This window comes from Brassica rapa, chromosome A09, assembly GCF_000309985.2.
Source record: "Brassica rapa cultivar Chiifu-401-42 chromosome A09, CAAS_Brap_v3.01, whole genome shotgun sequence".
In the NCBI taxonomy this organism is placed as follows: Eukaryota; Viridiplantae; Streptophyta; class Magnoliopsida; order Brassicales; family Brassicaceae; genus Brassica; species Brassica rapa.
The window spans coordinates 114,186-136,998 of record NC_024803.2 but is presented as its reverse complement, the minus strand read 5'-3'; the positions used below and the strand labels follow the sequence as shown (position 1 = coordinate 136,998).

Genomic DNA, 22,813 nt, shown 5'->3' with positions numbered 1-22,813 from the left:
ATTTATTATATAATATAAGAAAAATAAACTTATTTACTATTAAAACAAACTTGTCTCATGTTACGGACTCGGTTATACACATATCATTTTCGAATGAGACATTTTTACAGTTATCAATCTTCTTAACAGTCAAAAAACAAATCTGAATATCAAAACAATAGCTCATATGATCTCTTTGTGGAATAACTGCTCTGAAAAAATTGAATTTAGGCATAAAAAATGACTGAAAATGGATGTGCAGATGTTTTATCTAAGTCAGCTTTACAAAGTACTATTCATAGTTCATATATCTTTATGTCCATACTATTTTTTTGTCCATCCTTTCTTAAGCATCTTGAAATAACTGATGCTAATTAATAATAAACTTTTGACAGGCAAAAAAAATCAAATTTATCTTATTATCGCTTAATTTGTCTAACTGATATATATGTATTTCTCAATTCTAAAAAATAATGTATAATATTGTATTATATTATTTAAAGAATATAAAATAAGACTACATAACATAGATATATTTTTTAAATTTTCTTTGTGAAAATCATTATATTGTTTGATTGTTGTACTTGATTCACATATTTGGATAGATATTTCTGATAGATGAATAACTATATTTGTATTATCAGTAAATAATATAAATTTATTTTATAATATAAGAAAAATGAAATTATTTACTTTTTAAACAAAGTTGTCTCATGTTGGGGATTCGATTATAGACATACAATATTCGAAGGAGACATTTTTACAGTTATCAATCTTCTTAACAGTCAAGAAGTAAATCTGAATATCAAAACAATATCTCATACGATCTCTTTGCGAAATAACTGCTCTGAAGAAATTGAATTTATGCACCAAAAAGTACAGGAATTGATGTGCAGATGTGTTATCTAAGTCAGCTTTACAAAGTACTACTATTCATAGTTCATATATCATTTAAGTCCATCATTTCTTAAACATCTTGAGATAACTGATGCTAATTAATAATAAACTTTTGGCTGGCAAAGAAAATCAAATTTGTCTAATTATCGCTTAAATAATTTTATTAATATTGTCTAAGAAGCTTTCAATTGATATCATAATTTAATTTTTATTACTTTTTTTTTGTTAATTTTAAAGTTTTTTGTATTTAAGATTTTTTTCCTTATTAAGCTTAAATTTCTTTCACATAATATATATATGTGTCATAAAAATTACCATCAAATCAGTTTTACTTATTTATTATTTTGTTTTTAATGAAAATACACTTTTTAAATAATTTAATTTAAAATAAAATTATATATTAATTTTGTTGTATTCTAACAATTTGATTGATTTAATTAATTTGCTTTGGTGGATAATTTAAAAAGTTTTCATATGAATCGGGGAATGCAAGCTTATGTTGTTATATTATATTTATTTGTGTATATAGAATCTATATATAATGCTAGTGTAACAAAGAAAGAACATTATTTTTTTTGTAACTTCAAAAAGATACATTATTACAATTTGAAATTAATCAAAATTGAATAAAATGGTAACTAAATAAATCTAATTGTTTTTTTATCTTGTTTAGTTGGATTTTCATGAAAAGAAATCGATAGGTTAAACAAATGTTTCAAAATTTGTTGTGTTATTGTTTTGTCTATAAATTACAAAATTTATTGAATTGATATATTTAATTATTGCACCCTTAAATAATATTTTATTAAGACATTAGAAAACTATGTTTTGAGTTGTTTTGTCAAAATTGTACAAAAATCTATGCTTTTTCATATTTGTCACGAAAATTTATATGTTAAACTTACTTTTACAAAATTATTAACTTTGTAACGAAAACAAAAATCTATGATTTTTTATATTTGTCAATGTTCTCACACTTTCAAAGAATATATTAGCTTAGTCACTTACTTATTTTTTTTTACAAAACAAAGTATCAGTCATGAAAGTTGAATCCATATTATTATAAGTGTACATAAGAGTTTGTGATTACATATTTAGTGATTCTTGTATATGTGTTCAAGAAAGTTTCAATGGTTTAGTGGTATCTGTCCTATATTTATGTCATACTAACTCGGGTTCGATCCTTTCCTTTGCATTATTTTTTTATTTTTTACAAAAAAATAAATGAGATGACTTGGCAACTTCGGGTTCTCTGATTGGACGATTTTTTGTGCCTACGTGGACACTCTAAGAGGGGCTTATATCCTCCTTTTAGTATAGTATAGACTAGGGATTAACCCGGGCTACGCCCGGGTTTTTTATTTTTTTCTAATTTAAGTTGTTAAATTATTTATATTAAGGCTATGATTTATATTTATATAAATGTTAAAATGCATGTCATAATTAAAATTTATTTTTAAATTTTAACACGTTAAATTAACATATTTTTTACTATTTAAATATTTTTTTGTAATTTTATTGGCTATCTAGTTATCATATTTAGCAAAACTATCTTTTGAGTGTTGGAATAAATGTTTTAGAGATTTTATTAAACTGCAGAGTATTTTTGGATCGACCACATGCTCAACATTCGAATGATCCGTAAAAAGATGGTCGATCTCCTTGGCCAGGTAAGTATAATTTTAGCAAAAATATCTTTTATTTTCAAATATTAAGTATATAACTATTCTTTTTAATATTTTTTTAATTGTATTTTTGATTAAATTATTGTATTATAATGGTTATGTAAATATTTTTTGTGATGTTTGAATTTTTGTTGTTCGTATACTTAACCTAGATGATATTGATGTTTAACAATTTATTGTTTTCTGGAAATAAAAATAATGATATATCAAAACGTATCTAAAACTTGTTAAATGATAGTATAATGTAATTTACATCCATTATTTGAAAATAAACATTTGTTGTTTTTATTTTTATTTTAAATCAGAAATTATTTTTATTTAAAAACATTATTCATATATAATATAATAGTTTAAGTTTTGAAGATTAATCTATATATATAAATTATGTATATTTTTTAAAACATAATTTAAGATATTATATATTGAGTATCTGAATAAAAGCTGAATTTCTTATCTTGAAAATCAGATATTTATATTTTTGTCTTCATGTTATACTCACCAATCCATCATTGATATGTATAACTCAGTATGTTTTTTTAAAAAACTTAGTTTTAAGTAATAAACGAATTTAATAAATTAAATTCATCACCTATAATGTTCTGTAAACTATATTTGAAAACTCTCTAAAATTATATTTTAAGCATAATATTATTATTATTTAATTTAAGTTATTTTAAACATAATATATGCTAAACCAACTTAAATTATATTTACAATAGGACCATCCTAAACCGGTTAGTAAACCAAAAACAATACTAAACCAACATGAACCAATACCTGATTCGGCGAGGAAGGAAGTGTTTCGGGATAAACGCTTGAATGGTTATTAACTGAAATGGTTTGATCATGAAAGAGTTAGTATGAATATTAACAATAAAATTATAGATTAGATTAATTTAAATTTGTAAGAATACCTTTGAGTCTATGAAAAGCAATTCAATTCCCATGAATAAGTTTGACTTTTGGAAGTTGCGGGTTTCCCAACAATGAATCCACCTAACAAAAAGTTTGCTGTTATAAAAAAATCTCATTCAAGGTCATTAAAGGTTTCTGAGACGGCAAGAGTTGATAGTGAAACCATTTTTTTGCTCGAGTGCTTTGAAATTTTACTTAATAGTGTGAGGTTGATGTGGATGGAATAATGAGTTTTATAGAGACTTTCTTGATGTAAAACTATACATTTTTTTTTGTTTAATGTGGTATTTCCATTTTTATATATTTTACTACCATTTTAAGATAGAAGTACATTTAAAGATAGATGCTTAAATCTTAATGTATTTTTTCCATTTTTTTAATGTTTATTTCCATTTCTTATATTTTTATTTACGTAATATCTATATTTTATATTTTTAAATAGATATTTAAATATTAATGTACTTTTTCCATTTTTTAAATTGTGTATTTACTTATATTATATATTTTACATTTTAAGATAGATGTTTAATGCTTGATTAACTTTTTCCATTTTTAAAAAATTGTGTATTTACTTATTATTACATATATAATTCATATATTATATATTTACATTATTTAATTATTATTTATTTTCATGTATATGTATTTCCATTTCTTGTACTTTTAATTTACTTAGTATCTCTATTTTACATTTTAAGATAGATGTTTAAATCTTAATGTATGTTTTCCATTTTTTTAAATTGTATATTTCCATTTGTTTTACTTTCTATTTACGTAATATCTATATTTTAAATTTTAATATATATTTTTAAATCTTAATGTAATTTCCCATTTTTTAAATTTGGTATTCACTTATATTATATATTTACTTATTATTTATTTTTCTTTATATTGTGTATTTCTATTTCTTATACTTTCTATTTACTAATAATTTTATATTTTAAGATTGATTTACATTTTAAGATAGATGTTTAAATACTAATGTATTTTTCCATTTTTTTAAATTGTGTATTTCCTTTTCTTATACTTTCTATTTTCTTAATATCTATATTTTACATTTTAAGATAGATGTTTAATATTTAATGTACTCTTTCCATTTTTTAAAAATTGTGCATTTACTTATTATTGTATATATAATTCGTATATTTATATATTTATAATATTTACTTATTATTTATTTTTCTATATATTGAGTATTTCTCTTTCTTATACTTTATATTTAGTTAATGTCTATATTTTATATTTTAAGATAGATGTTTAAATCTTTACGTATTTTTCCATTTTTAATGTAAAACGGCTATGTTTAATAGAAGAACTTGGACAAATAGTCAAATAGTTATATTTATGTTTTTTTTTTCTTTTTTTAATAAAATGGTAATGTTACATTATGAAGATAACCCTTTTTTTTTAGTGAACAATGGTAATCTTACATATGTTTAATGTAGTTTTTCCATTTTTTTATGTTGTATGTTTACATATTATTGTTATTTTTAAATGTAAAATGGTAATTTTACATATGTTTAATGTAATATTTCCATTTTTTATGTTGTATGTTTACATATTATTTATTATTTTCGAAATTATATATAATTTTTTTTTTACAAAATAGTAATGTTACATTATGGAGATAAGCCGTCTTTTTTTTAAATGAAAATGGTAATCTTACATATGTTTAATGTAGTTTTTTCATTTTTTATGTTGTATGTTTATATATTATTTTCTTAAAATAAAAATGTAAAATGGTAATCTTACATATGTTTAATGTAGTATTTCCATTTTTATGTTGTAAGTTTTACATATATTTATTATTTTCAAAATTATATATAATGTTTTTTGTTTTTTTTATAAAACGGTAATGTTACATTATGGAGATAAGCCGTCTTTTTTTTAAGTGAAAAATAGTAATCTTACATATGTTTAATGTAGTTTTTACATTTTTTTAATGCTGTATGTTTACATATTTTTTATAATTTTCGAAAATAAGTAATATTAAAATGTAAAACTATATTTTAATGTCATGTGTCATCTTTCGAGATTATATTATATATTTACTTATTATTTATTTTTCTTTATATTGTGTATTTTTATTTCTTATACTTTCTATTTACTAATAATTTTATATTTTAAGATTGATTTACATTTTAAGATAGATGTTTAAATACTAATGTACTTTTTCCATTTTTTAAAATTGTGTATTTCCTTTTCTTATACTTTCTATTTGCGTAATATCTATAGTTTACATTTTAAGATATATGTTTAAATCTTAATATACTTTTTCCATTGTTTTTAAGTTGTGTATTTCTTTTTCTTATATTTTCTATTTACTTAATATCTATATTTTACATTTTAAGATAGATGTTTAATATTTAATATACTCTTTCCATTTTTAAAAAATTGTGCATTTACTTATTATTGTATATATAATTCGTATATTTATATATTTATAATATTTACTTAATATTTATTTTTTTAAATATTGAGTATTTCTCTTTTTTATACTTTATATTTAGTTAATGTCTATATTTTATATTTTAAGATAGATGTTTAAATCTTTACGTATTTTTCTATTTTTAATGTAAAACGGCAATGTTTAATAGAAGAACTTGGACAAATAGTCAAACATATTTATGTTTAATGTAGTATTTCCATTTTTATGTTGTATGTTTTACATATATTTATTATTTTCGAAATTATATATAATTTTTTTTTTATAAAACGGTAATGTTATATTATGGAGATAAGCCGTCTTTTTTTTAAAGTGAAAAATAGTAATCTTACATATGTTTAATGTAGTTTTCCATTTTTTAATGCTGTATGTTTACATATTTTTTACAATTTTCGAAAATAATTAATATTAAAATGTAAAACTATATTTTATGCCACGTGTCATCTTTCGGGAGAAATTTTTTCCGCTGATGTGGACGCCCTATGGAGTCTCAAAAGCTCCATTTTATTATTAGAGTGAAAAATAGTAATCTTACATATGTTTTATGTAGTTTTCCATTTTTTAATGCTGTATGTTTACATATATTTTACAATTTTCGAAAATAATTAATTTTAAAATGTAAAACTATATTTTATACCACGTGTCATCTTTCGGGAGAAATTTTTTTCGCTGATGTGGACGCCCTATGGAGCCTCAAAAGCTCCCTTTTATTAGTAGAGATTTCTCACTCTATCTCGACGACTTCCCAGAAAAAAAAAAACTATCTTGCGCCGATGAAACACGTATTCTTGTCTTCACAGAGACTCGAAACTTAGAACATCCTGAGATCGATCCAAACTTAAGAAAGCCACTTACAAACGTCGCCCTTATAAACACATATGTATACATATATTATTATACCTCTGCAAAACCCTCTATCACCCATACGAAATATAGACAATATAGGACAAACCACTGCGCTTAACTAAAGACTTCAAAGACATAAACCAGAACTTAAGTTGCATCTAAGAGTTCATTTGCTCATCCAATGAATGAGTATTTCTTGCTCTCATAAGGTCCACTGTTGCTTCTGCCAATATCTATTTCAAAGCTTTACTGCTGTATGATGATATCAACTTCCTCTGCATATCACAAGCACCATTGTAAGTAAATAACAAAACCACTTGAGTACCCACCCACCAATAAAGTTTTTGTAAAATCTTTCTGAATTTCGAGAAAGAGTGGCAATTGAATATATATAAGTATGGCACTACTTACTTGTTCAGTAAACTCTGGACTTGTCAGATTTACAGATAGGTTTCTCATCAGTAAAAGAACCTGATATACCAAAAAGAAAAAAGAAACCAAATTAGCTTCCTCTGTTTATGATCAGGATTGCAGTTTTAGAAAGAAAAGAAAAAGGGAGGTTCTGAGTAAAGACTAAACATGTCACGTACCGTCTCAATATTTATTGGATCCATCTGCTTCAATCTCTGGATGTGACCTGATGTGTTGGGATCAAACACACTTCCAATAAATCTGTAGACTTGAGCAAAGTTGGGCATCACTGCATTGAAACCAGCAACAAACAACTCAGCGTAAATGTCAAAGCTGGATATTCAAAAGACGTATACTGCAACAGAATAACAAGTCTTACCTCTATGTGGCTTTTCACAACTTTGTTCTTCATTATTCGGCTCTGTCACCGTTGGTAAATTCGGCTTAACTTCCTTATTACTAGTGCTGTAACAGCGATTCTTTGGGAGAGCTGTGGCCGAGACTCCCGGTTCCTCTATTATTCATTACACCATATATGGTTGAACACCATTCATAGATACAACTAACTAAAAACAAACCATGACGTCACTATACCTTGAATCACAGGCTTTGGCAGATTTGTAGATTCATGATTCAGAGAAGAAGAGCTAGACGCAGGGTTTCCCAGAAGCGACTGTGAATCAGAAGAGCTGTACAAGTAAGCAGGTTGAAGCAAGGGTGCGTTTGAAGACGGGATGGAACAAACGGCGTGTGAGGGAAGAGCAACTGCAGCATAATAAAAACCATCAGAGAGAATAATAATAATCAAAGAATAGACACAAAGGAGATGAGAAGAAGATGAAAAAGCTACCATTTTTAGAAGCCTTCTGAGGATAAGGATGCCTAGCTTTCCTCTTTGGTCGTGGAGGAGGAAGGTGTTCGTTAGCACCGCTCTTCTGAACTTTGAGAAAATACTTCTGCGCGTGGCTACGTATCTGCCAAAACAACCCCAATTACGCCAAACATCAACATATGATTCTCTTTCTTCCAAAAAAGAGACTCTTTTTAACAGAGAAGAAATGAGACAGAACAAAACTCATTACTCAAACATGAACATAACATCTATATGACCCTCTTTGCTTCAAAATGAGAACATGTCATAGAATAATACAGTGAAGACATTACTCAAACATGTGATAGAATCTTCAATTACCTGAACTACTGTCTTTGAACCAACAAATGCTTCGATTTTCTTCCAATCTCGATCGAATCTGTAACGTCAAGAGCTAACTTAGAACATCAAATCACGAAAGCTTCTAAAGCTAAAACCAGAATAGATTCCGATACGTACAAGTGGAGAGCTTCTAGAAACTTATCGTGCTCCTGCTCCGTCCAGTTCTCCCTCGACTTCTTGATCGTGTACGGCTTCCGAATCTTATACGACGCCGTATCTCTCCTTCCGGTCACCGGTGTCGTCGCAATCGGAGTGAAACCAAAACCATCGGAGGAGTCCGACGCCATCGAATCGAAACTCACACTCACCGGATCCAAAAATGGAGCTGGTCTAGCGTTTAGCGACACCATCGCGATTCGCTTTTGGGATCGAATTCGATTTCAGCTTTTGCGTTTCGTTAATTCTTCTTCTATCAGTGAAATGAGTTTAAAAAACGTATTTGGGTAGGACACGTGTATGGATCTGGTAGATGCCAGTGTGACGCCGTTAAAGAAGTGCTTGTCACTTTCATATCAACGGCTTAAAAGGTGTTAGCGTGTAGACCTTTCTCGACAACGGAGACACTCACGTTTGGGCCCGTTAAATTCTTCTAGCATTATCACGACTTGTCCATTCATCATATTATGATACATGAGAATAGGCTTTCTTTTCTTTATTTACACACATTCATATTAGTTTAATTTTTAATTTAATTTTTAAAAATATTTATAAACAAAATTTCGTAAAAAATATATAAAAATTCATTTCTTATATTTTATTTCATAAAACAAAAATACATTTTAACCATCAAAATAACAAAATTTTACATTTTAAACTTTCAAATTAATACATAATATTTAAAAGCTAAATACGTGATTGTAGCGTCAAAAGTATTATTTACAATGTTCATTTGTCAGTAAAAATATGTTACAAGGTAATTGTTTTTTAAATGATCAATAAATAAATACGATGAAATACAACTCATGAAATAATATGGTTTTGCAAAATATTCAAACCATTGCAACTCAGAAACTAGCATCTTTAAAGAAACTTGACATACAAGTTAACTTCAAGCATATAAAACCATCTATTGTAACGCATTTCAGGTCGATGTAAACTAATCACAGGCTTTGTTCATCATTAACAAAAGCAGAACAATCTTCTGTTAGTCTTTGGAAAGATTCAGCAAAAACAAAGATAGAGAACAAAGTATCGAAACTTCAAAATAATTAGCTCAGTCTATCTATCCTCTCTACTCTGAAACTGATAGACAATGCTGCCACGTATAGCCACGAGGTACACTCCCCATAAGCTGACCCGATTCGGCAATCCCATTGATCCCTTCTTCACTCCTATCCAACGCAATCATCCTACACCAAATCTCCTTCCTCACACCACCAACAACACCATATTCCCTCCACAAAAACGCCATCTTCCCATAGTACTCCGCCATTGCAACGGACCGAACCTTCTTCATATCATCCAAACCGTTCACCACTCTCCACACATTCAGCTCAGTGTCATACCACATCAACCCGAACCTAGCGTAGTAAACATAGAGCACATTGTCGATCACACACACGCCCGTCTTCCACCACTTATCTTTCGGCAACACGAAGCTCGTACAAGTACCATCTCTACTAGGATCGTAGCAAACAACGATGGCTCCAAGGGACAGTAACGCACAAACCTTCCTGTCTAACGACACGTCAGCAGTCGCATGAAACAACCTTTCTGGGTTAGGTCTCGGCGCTGTCTCCCAAGTTTGCGTCTTTAGGTCGAACGATTCAGCTTGATGACTCTCACCGTTCACATAGCCTCCCACCACGTATATCTTGCTCCCCACCAACCCCACGCTCTTGACGAAGTGGTCCGCGTTCATGCTTTGTCCTTGTCGAAACTGGCTGGTTCGAGAGTCAAAGATCCATAAGGCCGACGAGGGGATGAGTGATCCGGAGATAAAGAAAAGATCTGGACCGTAAGAGACGACGGAAGGCGGCATGATCTCTTCGTGGTTAGGAAACACGAGGTTGACGGAGATGAACTGATTCTCATGACTCGGGTTAGTACTCTCAGCCCTGCGGAGAGTGAACCAATGTGGCGTGCGGACGCCGTTGGTTTTGTCAGTGTGCATGAAGCTGATGTAGAGCGAGTCTTTGCGGAGGAGAGAGCGAATCCTGTGGATCTCCGGCGAGCGAACAAGAGAGCGTAGGTTCTTGGAGAAGCAAGCGAGGATCGGGTATAGTCGTTTCGGCACGCGCGCTAAGATTTGCCATGCGACGTCCTTAGGCAGTGATGAAAACGCCATTGCTTTCTTGAGCGGTGGTGACTCGTCTCGGCGAATGAAAGACTTCAAAGATAGTTTGTTAACGCACTACTCTGTCAGCACGACTCTTATCTTTTATATACACGACAAATTAGAAGTTCGTTAAATCCGTTATTTTTTTTTCCCCTAAATATTTATTTTTTGGTCGACGTAATATTTGCTGACAAACTTCAAAATCAATTATGCTTAAAATACACAACAATGGCTCTTACAAACTCAACATCTTTTCATTTTAACCATGAATCAAAAGGCTGAATATACATGCACAGTGAGCACTAGATCATCCATTTTGTTACGTACATTTTCTTTGTAAGACCTATGGTCAACTAGATTGCATTGCATGCCACACTTATAAAGCTTAAGAGACACTGAATGACATATTTAGCATCACAATCTAAGATAATATCTCAGATTTCGAAACCAAAGAACAGCCCCATTAATTGTAGAGTACTAGAGTTTCAATGATAGTGTTTAGCCATTTTTGACATCCCTTCTTCTCTCGAACCTCTTTGCCTCTCTACCAGAACGCTTCTTCTTCTTCTTCTAAGGGAACTGCAAGCTTATCAGAAAATGCGTACCAGGTTTTATCTTATCTAGAACGAGATCATCATGTATTTATTCATGTCATGTGTTTATTTATATTTGGCTAAGAAGAGTTTGAATGGAAAGATAAGATTCTCATACAGACCTGGAAAAGTTAGCGTTTGGGTTTTCCAAAAAAGTGTTCGATCTGCAGACACCCTTGAGAGGAGGTACCACTTGTTTTAGTTCCAGTCCTCAATCTCTTACCACTTCCTGAGCTTGCATTGGCGTTCTATGCAATACAGAACAACGACATTAGCCAAGGTTCAAAGTTTAATAGAGAGGCTCAGAAATTGTGGAAATGACTTTTAAGTGTAGTGAGAAACGTAAGCTAAAGAACACACAAGTCAGAATGAGAGTAGTGCCATTAAGTTTTGGATATGAAGAAGCAAGAGAACTCACAGAAAATTGGGGTTTAGATCTCAACACTTTGATTCTTCCACCTTTCCCATCAGGCCCAACAGAGATCAAATCATCCTTGCCTGAGACAGAACCTCCTAGTGAATGAGGGGATTTGTTTCTATCTCCTTGTTTGCTCCATCTTCTGAGATTTTGATTTTCTCCACTTGACAACCAACTGCCTCCAGCACCTGCATTGAGTTCTGAACAATCTTCAAATCTTAAGTTCAATAGGAACCTGAAATGAAGATGTACAACAAAAATTACCATTGTTGCACGGTGAGTCTGATGGCGTTGAGCCTTCTCTGATGTTGAACTTTATGTCCTTGATCACCGGATCATCACGTCTCTCCTGAACATTACTATCCTCAACCTTCTCATCTTTCATAGTAGAATCTGAATGTCTGATGCCAGAAAGGGTAGCTTCGTGAACATCATCATCTACCTCGATAACCGACTCCCTTATGCCAAAAAAGGAGTCTTCTCTTCCACTAAAGCATGATCCATGATTGGAGAAGCCATCATTCTTCTCCAACTTACCAAGTGGTTTAGAGATTTTATCCAAGCTTTCGGTTGCAGGCTTGGAAACTTCTCTGTCACTGCAATTCTTTGAAGCTTTTATCATGTCCCGTATTGCTTTGTTATCCCTCTCTTCAGTTATCATCTCAAGTTCCCTCACTCGCTTCTGCCCATTGAACAAGGACAACATGAGCTGGACAAAAGAAACAAGATAAGATCGAACGCAAGAACAAGGAGACTAACCTTTAATTTATCCATCTTTTCCAAAGCTTTTTCAAGTTTCTCAGAAGATCGAGCTTCGCCTCTGCCCAGCTGATTGCGCTTGGCTAGCAACTCCTTGTAACTCCTAGCAAACGACAGGCACACAAGAAGGTTTGCTATTAAACATGTGCTATAACAAAACATGTGCTATGTACCTACCTGTTTCGGATAACCAAGGACTTGACAAGTGTGTCTATTGTATCTTTTGTCTTTGCGTTATTCCCCAACAAGGCTAGCTTCAGCACATCATCTTCCTCCAAGCTTAAATCCGAAACTCTGGATGAAACACAAGAAATAGACTCTCAGAAAAATTGATAGTTTAGTATTGAAAAACGTAAGTAGAGCAAAATATCAAATATTGATCTCACAGTTTAAGCGATGCGAGCTCCTTGGCAAGAGCCATAGTTCTGTCTTGTAGCTGAGTGCACTTAGAAGTAAGCTGAACACATTCCTGTAACCAAACAAAACACAACAATAACAAACTCAACACTAGTCACTACTCCAAATGCAAAAATCATCTATTGAGTTTGGTCATTATATACCTCTGATTTTAATTTAAGTAAGCGTTGGTTCGTTGATACTTCTTGCATAGCCTCCACCCTTTTTACTTTGTCCTCCTTCAGTTTCTCCTTACATTGATACAACTAAAGAAGAAACACCAACAAAAAGATGTTGTTCACATAACCTTATGCTCTATCTTCTTAAATGATTCTAAATAATCAAATGGTCTTGTATGTAAGCTGGTTCGAACCCGGCCCCTTGCATTACCTGATCGGAGACCTCAACATTCACCTTCTTCTGCTCCTCCAGAGCCGAAGAAAGATTCTGCAACTTCCCTTCGAGCCGCTTCACTTCACCTCTCAACACCACCGGATCTTCCTCGATTCCCCCAACCTTCTGCGATTCGATTTGATTCCCGGAAGATTGAAAGTAAAGGCGGAAAGGATCCTTCAGATAACACTTCTGCTTGCAGATCGGACAGTTTCGCTTGTTCGTGCTCGGGCAGTACTCGAACCACTGCTGCAAACTAGGGATTCCGAAAAATCGATTAGGAGATAAAAAATGAGAAGATGATTGATTGTGCTTTGTGCAGTACTAACCAGAGCTCGTGAAAGACGTGGCCGCAGGCGGAGATCGATTGAAGATTCTCAGCCGCCGGTTTGAGATCTTCGTAGCAGATTGAACAGATAGCACTCGCCGCCGCGTTTTCGCCGGCCATTTCTCCAGAAACTCGGGCCTAGTTCGTTCCGATGATAACGATTTGGTTTTTGAATGAACACCTTCACTCGTCCGTCATTCAAAAGGAAAGAGTGAGAGAAAGAAAAAACATGGCGCGAGAGAAAAAAAGTTGAGCAACCGCCAAAAGCTTTTTTTATGGCTCATGACGTAAGAGTGACATACTAGCAGCCTATGTTGCTTATAAGCCCAGTAAAGGCCCATCAAACCCAAAAATAAGTCAATTAAATACTATATGATATTTACAGTTTATACTTTAATACTAATTTCGTATTTTATTACAACTGATGACATTTTATTTATTTTACAAAAAATGATATTTGACGTTCGTACCATCGTGAATCACTCTACGAAAATCCAGATTCTACTTGTACGTTACCTATCTATTACAAGTTTTTTCCATTAATCTTACAATTGTTGATGAATTATTTTTTTTTATTTAAAGGGTTAAACCCAGATCTATTAAAGACACATATATGATTTTTTGGTGGAGGTAATTCTACAGATAAATCATTTTCTGGACATTCAAATTAACCAAAAACAATAGTTCATATATGTGTGGTCAGCGGAATTCGAACCAGGCCCGATGAAATCTACTTTCTAGTGTAAAGAAATATTAATGGTTAAAGACTTTTTCACATTTACATGTCGGAGTGGATGGAGTAAAATTCTTCCCACTAATTGGGGTTTACCGACTTTAGCTTTACAGTATCGTGTAAGCAAAAATCAATTGTAGAGGCATCAATGTGATTAAGAGATTAGTTTTTAACATAAAAATCTGTTTAGTCAACACACAATGCTTATATTAATGTTGACATTTCTTGGTTTGTATCAATTTTATTATTTTTATACAAGGGGAAATACGTGGGTCCACGCGCTTTGCTACTGTGCCTCGTGCAGCCCACTTGTTGCATTCTTTTCTAAAGAATCCGTTCCCTACGGTTTCACGTGGCTCATGCACCTGACTGGGTCAGGATAATCTCGGCCGTCCGATGAGCGGAGCATAATAAAACTAAACGCTCAGGTTTGACCGTCGGATGATTGACTAAAAGCTGGTGGGAGCGTTCTGTGCCGTACGATTGACTCCACAGAGGAATCAACATCACGAGGCGAGAGATAATGGTAAACGGCATAAAAGCATTTGTGAAGGTGGAACCCAATAGGTTTTTTGGACAGCTGTAGCACTTCAACATCATCTTATCTCTGGACGCTTACTCGCCGTATGAACCGTTGATTCTTTTGAAATTGTCAACCTTTATACTCGCGGAAATCACGCGCTCTTGCCGGCTGGCACGTGTTCTACACTCTGTGACACCAGTAAAAAACATTTTGTCAAAGACACTGGTAAATTCTTCTTATTTTTCTTACTACTAGTTGTGATAATTTTTTAAAAAACGTATTTTGTAATAAATATGAAAATGGTCTCTGACTAATTATATAATAAATACGTTCGTAATATTTGAATTTATATATTTAAAGTATTGAATCAAAATTAATCATGGATGAATAAAACACATTGCGAGTAATTCCTTAAAATATATATAGAAATGTGGAGTTCACGTACACAAGATTTGAGTGCGGGGATTATAATATCTTATCGAAATTTTAAACATTTTCAGACACACCACTTATAATTGGTGGTCTGAAATCAAAATTACATGTGCTTTGTTGTTATTGTTAAAAGGTAATGAATGTTACAACAGTATCGCATGTTTCGAGTTTGTGGCAGAGGGATCAACTACGGTGCTAAGGGCATCTCCAATGCAACACTAAAATTTACTCTATATTTCACTCTAAAATAGAGTAACTCTATTATAGAGTTGAATTTGCTCCAATGGTTCACTTTATAATAGAGTTACTCTATAATAGAGTGGAATATAGAGTAATCTTGTTTTTTTACTCCAAATATAGAGTGAAAAAATAAGATTACTCTATATTTCACTCTATTATAGAGTAACTCTATTATAGAGTGAACCATTGGAGCAAATCTAACTCTATAATAGAGTTATTCTATTTTAGAGTGAAATATAGAGTAAATTTTAGTGTAGCATTGTAGATGGTCTAAGTGACAATCACAATCTTTCTATCTACTGTATATACTTTTTCTTTATTTACACACTGATGCATGTTTTCGAAAAGTAAAGGAAATGGAATATCTATGTTATCCATTAATAGTTTTATAATGACATCAGTTGCTGGATTGATTATTGTGATGTAGAAAAATTAATTTTTATTTATTATCTCTTACATTTTAAATTGTGTATGCCTGAACATTCTTTATACACCTAGTTTCATAATCGTAGGCGTTTAAAAGGTAATAAGATTTAACAATTTTTTTTACTTCTTTTGCGCATCGATAAAAAGTAGGCACTACGACGAAAGTATGGTTTCCCACTAATTTTTCTCTTAAACAATGCCAAAAGCGCGTGCGAGAGAGACGCGTAGAAATGTCCAAGGAGTAGTGTGAGGTTGACAAAAGAAGGATTTGAAGATTATTCAAAGCGTTTGACAAACTATAAAAGTCAACTAAAACAGGAAACCAGAAACCATTTCTGGTTTTAGTCTCCGACACTAGTCGACAAAGAGAGGATAAGAGCATCGAGATACCCTCTCCAAGCACATACTTTCACTCTTTCTAGATTTGTAAGAAATAAATAAAAGCCAAAGAGACGATTCTTCTCTCTCTCTATACATAACTTTTATATACGTATTATATACTACATATACACTGATTGTGATTCCGACAGTACTCGTCTTTTAAGAGTGTGTTCATACTTCTTTGCTTTATAAACAAGATACTAATATGTCTAACAACCTAACTATAACCATAAAGCAAACATATTTTCTAATCAAATGTAAGAAACTGCCCCCAAAATTGGTTTTATAAGGAGATGATTACACAAAAATGGAATTTGTTTTGGTGGACTCCGACAATTTTTAAGGATTCAAATACGCTTGCTACCTATCCAATAACAACTCATATTAGTTTGCAAACTTCTATCGTGTTCACACGATATGATCTTGTTTATTTACAGCATATGTTACAAATTTCAGGTTTGGTAATTGATTTAGTATGTTTACCAAGCAGGGAAGTACCACCGTCCGTACTACATGATTAAAACTATTTGGATAAACTATTTTTTATAATCACAATAGTATAATTTCAGCTCAACTAGAAAGCTATATTTTCCAAGTAATATTGTGTATGTCGATCAAAAAAAAAATAGTGTATATATTTTTATCAATTAATAAATCTAACCAAGTTTCAAATGTATGATATTTTGGTTTAAACACAATAATGTAGATAAATATTTGAAAATATGTATTATTAAATTATAGAAATTAAAATAACTTATCTAATTATGATAATTTATAAAATAACTGGTCACATAATTTTTTAAAAATATTCTTAGTATTAACTTATTTTAATATTGTATATTTTAAAGTACTCGAAATATTTTTAAAATACATATTCTTAACAGATGAAGTACATAAATAGTTAGCATGTGGAATAAGGCTTTGTCGAAATAAAAAAGAGAACAAAACAAAATTGTATTCTATAATATATAGTTTAATAAAATCTACCTCCGTATTCAACCCTTTTTAACTTCCTCTCTCATTTTCTTTATAAACACCTCCCTCTGCCCTTAAAAAAGTCAGCGCTCTCTTTTGTCTCCTCTGCTTTCATCTTCTCTCCTCAGAGATTCTCAGAAGAAAGCTTTTTTTGTCTCCTCTGAGAAACCAAGTCAAATGGCCGACGATTGGGATCTCCACGCCGTAGTCAGAGGCTGCTCAGCCGTCAGCTCATCAGCAACCACCACAGCCACCGTCTTCTCCAGCAACGTTTCATCCCACACGAGCCCTGTTTTCACCTTCGAACCAAGAAGTAACACCGTCGTCTTCGGAGAGACTCGAGATCTCTACACGCCGTTCACGCAAGAATCAAACGCCTCGTCGTTTTCTTGTCTGAATTACCCAGAAGAGCCCCGACAGAGACAAAACCAGAAACGTCCCCTTTCTCTCTCTGCTTCTTCCGGCAGCGTCACTAGCAAACCCACAGGAGCCTCCAACACCTCTAGATCTAAAAGAAGGTTCGATCTCTGTCTCTTTTCACCAGTTCAACAAAAGCTCAAACCTTTTGTCGAACCAAACTAAAAAAGTCTCTTGTGTGTTTGTTGCAGAAAGATACAGCATAAGAAAGTGTGCCATGTAGCAGCAGAAGCTTTAAACAACGATGTCTGGGCGTGGCGAAAGTACGGACAAAAACCCATCAAAGGCTCACCCTATCCAAGGTACTGTTACAATGAAAAAAAAGATTAAATCTTTACACTAAAAAACATTTAATGTTCTTTAATTGTGTTATTATTTCAAGACAAAACACTTGTCTGTGTATGTCTTTGTGATTCTGTGTTTCTAAATTTTTACTTTCTTTTGTTAAAAACAGAGGATATTACAGATGCAGTACATCGAAAGGATGTTTAGCCCGTAAACAAGTGGAGCGAAACAGATCCGACCCGACGATGTTCATCGTCACTTACACGGCGGAGCACAATCACCCAGCTCCTACTCACCGTAACTCTCTCGCCGGAAGCACCCGTCAGAAAACCTCCTCTGATCAGCCGACGACTAAGTCTCCCACGACCACGATCGCTCCCTACTCGACGTCTCCGGTCACATCGTCGGCAGATGATTTTGTCTTGCCGGTGGAGGACATAGAGGTCGGAGACGAGGATCTGCTGTCTTTGTCGGATACGGTGGTGAGCGAGGACTTCTTCGAGGGGTTGGAGGAATTCGCCGTGGGAGATAGCTTTTCCGGGAACTCTGCTCCGGCGAGTTTCGATCTTTCTTGGGTTGTGAACAGCGCTGCCACAGCTAGCGGTGGAATATGATTCGCCGGGGAGTAGAGTGAGGTGTAGACAGAAAGAATACTTCTTTTAGGAAGGATATAGGATTATGGAATTATTCTCGGATTATATGTAAAAATAGAAAAATTGTTCTTTGTTGCTTTTATTCTCTTTTTGTTTCTAAATAATTTTAGAAAATTTTAATTGTATATTCTTTATGCCCAATATTCGTATGCAGTATAAGTTCTTTTCACAATAATTATATTTTCGCAGCAAAAAAAATGTTAAATCAAACGAAATCCTAAAAGTCGATTTTTTGAAAAATATAAAATATTTAATTTATAATGTAAACAAAGATTCGAAACTGATAAACTTTAGAAAATAAGTACTTTTTCAGTTAGTACAATTGAATTACCATTAATAGACCCTGTCTGCCTGACACTATCACTCTATTTAACAGTGATTATTTATATGGTTAACAAGTTTCGAAGAAAAAGTTTTTACTTTCATTAAATGCTAAACATGGCACATGCCATAGTTCGGGGTATGGTATGGGCAAAGCAATTGCCATGGTGCTGCTGCTTTTACCTTCAACGCGTTGTTTTTAGTATGGGTTGAGCCTTGGGCCGACTGACTATCAGGCCCACATTCATAAGTACAACAAAAAGTTGTTGAGAGAGCTTTAGAACACAAGGCTCGGGGCATAACGAACCACTAGGCTCGAGTGGGTATATAAACAGCTTTTGCCTCTATTATTTCTCGAATCCGTTACATCGGCAAGCGATCGAGAGAGAAGAAAGAGGAGAATGGAGAAGGAGGAGGAGAAGCTAGAGAGAGTGGGACCATTGGAGGAGCCGCTGATGAAAAACATCGTACCAGAGGAGGATTCGCTATCCATGTCGGATACAGATAGCGAGATACCTGATTCTCCCGTTCCCATCAACGCTCCGATCTACCGTATGTTTGGACGAGAACGTCCGATCCACATGGTTCTCGGCGGAGGTAAACGTACGTTACACTCTTTCGATCGTCATTTTTTAATTAGATTCCGTGTAACGTTCGTGTTTGTAGTCGATTGATAAATGTTACCTAATTTTTTTGAAGCTGCTGATGTGTTGTTGTGGAGGGACAAGAAGGTCACGGCAGGGTTAGTGGGTGCAGTGACTGTGATCTGGCTCTTGTTTGGTTTCGGACATTGTCGTCTTCTTACATTTGTTTGTCGTGGATCGATCCTCTTTCTGCTTCTCTCATTCGTCTGGTCCAATGCACTCAACAGGTAAAGCTTCTTTTATTTTGTATGTCTTGAAATATGTAAGTGTGACCTGTTTGGTAATATGAAAATTTTCAAAAGATCTCCTGAGAAGATAATGGAAATTTATATCCCTGAGAAGCCGTTACTCCAAGCTGCTTCTGCATTGACCTTTGAGGTTAACTGTGCTCTTGCAACTTTAAGGAGCATTGCGTTAGAGAGAGACATCAAAAACTTTGCACTGGTAGAAGTCTTTTTTAGTTTCTTTAGTTTTTTATTGTTGTTGTTACATCACTCTCTCAAATGATTTACATTTGTTTCTGAAACAAAAGGTAGTCATAGGACTTTGGCTCGTATCAATAATCGGAAGCTGGTTCAGCTTCTTGTCATTGATCTACATCTGTAAGTACACAAAACTGGTTCTCATACTCTTGTTTGGTCTATTTAGAGATAATGTCTGAATAATTTGTTGAAAACCACAGGCTTTGTATTGATTCACACGGTGCCAAAGCTGTATGAGAAGTATGAAGATGAGATTGATCCAATCGCTGAGAAGGCTGTGATTGAGATGAAAAAGCATTTCCAAGTTCTTGAAGCCAAGTTCTTAAATAAGAGCCATCATCATTAGCCAAACTACTCCAAAATCAAACAGTTTAGTTCATTTTATTTATTCTTTTTTTGTTTGGGTGTTCAAGTCGTTTCCTATGTTCATGTGGTTTTGATTACTTCCTATTCAAGCCATCTAAACTTCTTTTTTTTTGTGTGGATATAAAGTGGGCTGAGCCTTTATGTTAAATTCTACACAGTCTCTCTCCATTTTCACAAGCTACAGACATTTAATGGAATCTAAACACTACAGTCCACTGAGTTGGATTTCTAAAGATAAGAGAATCGACCAACAAAATCACCAGAAACGTCCACGTGTCTTTATAAGAAATCTAGTCTAGTAAAAAGCGCAGCAGACTAAAATAGAGTAGAGAAGAAGAAGAAGACGAGAAGCAGTACGCAGAAGAAGAAGAAGAAATAGTTCGATGGCGATGACAGTAGCAGCTTCCACCTCTGTGGCAGTGTCTCCACCGTCCCTTACCTTCCTCCGCTACCTCCTCGCTCTTTTGGCCGATCATCTTTCACCTCTTAAGCTAGTTTCAGGTAACCGGTTCATTTTTCCTCAATCTCTCTTTCCCGGTTTAACGCAATCTGAAAATTCCCGACAAATCTTCTGTATTATCAGAACTTTGTCTGGATTTAAAATAGTCCGACCGGAGATTAAGATTCAGCGATGCGGCGGTTCGGTTTAGTTGTTAAAATCTAAACTTCAATTCGATTTCCCCGGTTTAACATCTGGTATATAGAGTGTAAGCTAATCCAAAACCGGAAATGGAGGGGTTTATAGTTTAATTCCAATTCGGTTTACCCGGTTTAGAATCTGGTATAGATAGTGTAAGATACTCCAAACCGGAAATTGAGAGGTTTGTAGTTTAATTTCCGTGAATCTAAACCGAAAGATTGAGATTATCCGGTTTGCAGAAGGTTGAATTGATGAAGACGAGAGATTCTTCATCAGACGAGACCTCAACGTCCATTGACACCAACGAACTCTTTAATGACTTGAAGCAAAAGGTGAGAAGCCATTTGCTTGAAACATAGTTGTATTGGCTTTTGCGTTCTGTTTTTTTTTTTTTTCGGTTATGGTGTGCAGTGGGATGGTCTTGAGAACAAGACGACTGTGATTATCTAATGGATATTTGACTTGAAGGATGTTTGTTTGTTATAAGTGTGTAGCGTTGATTTTGTTGGTATTTTCCTCCCATTTATCTGATTTTGTTGGGATTGCTTAGTGTTCTTTTGCTTTGTCAGGACATTCATTAGATCATGATCGTTGATTGAACCTTGCTTTGTCTTTTGGTGTTGCTCTCACAGATTGAGATTTCTATGATATTTGATTGATTTCTTGTGTTAGAGCCTCTTGAGTTTCAAATTTTGTGTGTATTTAGCTGAATAATTGCGATATTGCCTTCTTCTGCTTGCAAGTGGAAACAGCTTAGAACTCAGTCAATACAAAGACAAAGTTCTTTTAATTGTCAATGTTGCTTCCAAATGGTTAAAATTTCTATACACCTTCTGAGCTACTTACTACTTCCGTTTGAATTTTTGGTTGCTAAACGTTCGTTTCTTGTCTTGTTTATACGCTGATGATCTCAGTGGCTTTACAACAAGTACAAAGACAAAAGGTCAACTGATTTTAACAAACATGTCTCATTTTCTTCCACGCAATTAGCTTCCCAACCTTGATGTTGTTGTTCTGTTGCAGGTCTGGAGATTCTAGCATTTCCTTGTAACCAAGAAGAACCGGGAACTACTGACCCGATTACTGACTTTGTCTGTACTCGGTTCAAATCTGAATTCCCTATCTTCCACAAGGTGCAGACCGCTCGACAAATCCTTTACAAATTCTATGTCTTGTGAGAGGTATTAAAACAACAGAATCTTCCCCCGTTGTGTTTTAGATTGAAGTGAACGGAGAGAATGCCTCTCCTCTTTAATAAGTTAGTTCTTAAAGAAAGGCAAATGCGGGGACGAGATTCAGTGGAACTTTGCTAAGTTTCTTGTTGACAGACAAGAATGGTCAAGCTGTAGAACGTCGTTATTACCCAAACTACTTCTCTTGAGGTAGAAGAAACAATCTCTCTCTCTCTCTAAAAGAAACAATATTTCTTGTCTCTCTTTCTGCTTATGTTGTCTCAATTTTCTGCAGCATGACATTAAGAAGCTTCTGAACAATGGTGGTGCTGTCTGACTGATTCGCCTGTGTTGATAACTCTACTTTGATCATGAACTTCTAATGTAATAAAGGCATCATTGACTTTGATTTGAATCTGTTGTGCTTTTTAAAAAATCTGAACTGGCTGGTTACTCTCACAATTTAGCCGGTTATCCAGAGAACCAAGCATTGATTGCCTCGTGTTGATAAAAGACACCACCATAATGCCACAAAACAGGTAAAATCACCTGATAAGAGAATCAGG

The 22,813-nt window shown here is 33.3% G+C and overlaps 5 protein-coding genes across 19 annotated transcripts; 2 read left to right on the top strand and 3 right to left on the bottom strand.

Moving 5' to 3' along the window:
- Positions 1-6,694: 6,694 nt before the first annotated feature.
- Positions 6,695-8,809, bottom strand: LOC103836888 (protein REVEILLE 5). The gene is made up of 8 exons (XM_009113196.3): positions 8,510-8,809; positions 8,372-8,429; positions 8,030-8,153; positions 7,774-7,944; positions 7,559-7,693; positions 7,359-7,468; positions 7,180-7,239; positions 6,695-7,043 (listed from the first exon to the last, which is right to left on the bottom strand). The coding sequence occupies exons 1-8, from the start codon at positions 8,740-8,742 to the stop codon at positions 7,002-7,004; spliced, it is 933 nt and encodes a 310-aa protein (XP_009111444.1). The 5' UTR covers positions 8,743-8,809; the 3' UTR covers positions 6,695-7,001.
- A 500-nt stretch (positions 8,810-9,309) lies between these two features.
- LOC103836887 (F-box/kelch-repeat protein At2g44700) lies at positions 9,310-10,733 on the bottom strand. Its single transcript, XM_009113195.3, has one exon. It carries the CDS (start codon positions 10,677-10,679, stop codon positions 9,624-9,626), a length of 1,056 nt encoding a protein of 351 aa, XP_009111443.1. The 5' UTR covers positions 10,680-10,733; the 3' UTR covers positions 9,310-9,623.
- Positions 10,734-10,853: 120 nt separating this feature from the next.
- On the bottom strand, positions 10,854-14,010 carry LOC103836886 (E3 ubiquitin-protein ligase TRAIP). Of its 6 annotated transcripts, none has more exons than XM_018654570.2 (10): positions 13,559-14,007; positions 13,227-13,485; positions 13,001-13,102; positions 12,827-12,909; positions 12,618-12,734; positions 12,441-12,543; positions 11,946-12,363; positions 11,682-11,881; positions 11,386-11,511; positions 10,854-11,256 (listed from the first exon to the last, which is right to left on the bottom strand). In XM_018654570.2, the coding sequence occupies exons 1-9, from the start codon at positions 13,675-13,677 to the stop codon at positions 11,395-11,397; spliced, it is 1,518 nt and encodes a 505-aa protein (XP_018510086.1). In that variant the 5' UTR covers positions 13,678-14,007; the 3' UTR covers positions 10,854-11,256; positions 11,386-11,394. The 6 variants fall into 6 exon arrangements, with proteins under 6 accessions (XP_018510086.1, XP_018510085.1, XP_033135211.1 ...); XM_018654569.2 differs by having other exon boundaries at positions 10,854-11,249; XM_033279320.1 differs by having other exon boundaries at positions 10,854-11,511.
- A 3,434-nt stretch (positions 14,011-17,444) lies between these two features.
- On the top strand, positions 17,445-18,583 carry WRKY22 (WRKY transcription factor 22). The gene is given in 3 exon segments (NM_001302033.1): positions 17,445-17,785; positions 17,876-17,986; positions 18,139-18,583. Coding segments are annotated over 3 exon segments (897 nt in total).
- A 443-nt stretch (positions 18,584-19,026) lies between these two features.
- On the top strand, positions 19,027-22,709 carry LOC103836883 (reticulon-like protein B7). Of its 10 annotated transcripts, XM_033279326.1 has the most exons (10): positions 19,027-19,546; positions 19,643-19,814; positions 19,890-20,031; positions 20,120-20,189; positions 20,270-20,936; positions 21,315-21,407; positions 21,990-22,018; positions 22,099-22,208; positions 22,295-22,457; positions 22,543-22,709. In XM_033279326.1, the coding sequence occupies exons 1-5, from the start codon at positions 19,345-19,347 to the stop codon at positions 20,413-20,415; spliced, it is 732 nt and encodes a 243-aa protein (XP_033135217.1). In that variant the 5' UTR covers positions 19,027-19,344; the 3' UTR covers positions 20,416-20,936; positions 21,315-21,407; positions 21,990-22,018; positions 22,099-22,208; positions 22,295-22,457; positions 22,543-22,709. The 10 variants fall into 10 exon arrangements, with proteins under 10 accessions (XP_033135217.1, XP_009111436.1, XP_033135218.1 ...); XM_009113188.3 differs by lacking the exon at positions 21,315-21,407; XM_033279327.1 differs by lacking the exon at positions 21,990-22,018.
- Positions 22,710-22,813: the final 104 nt, after the last annotated feature.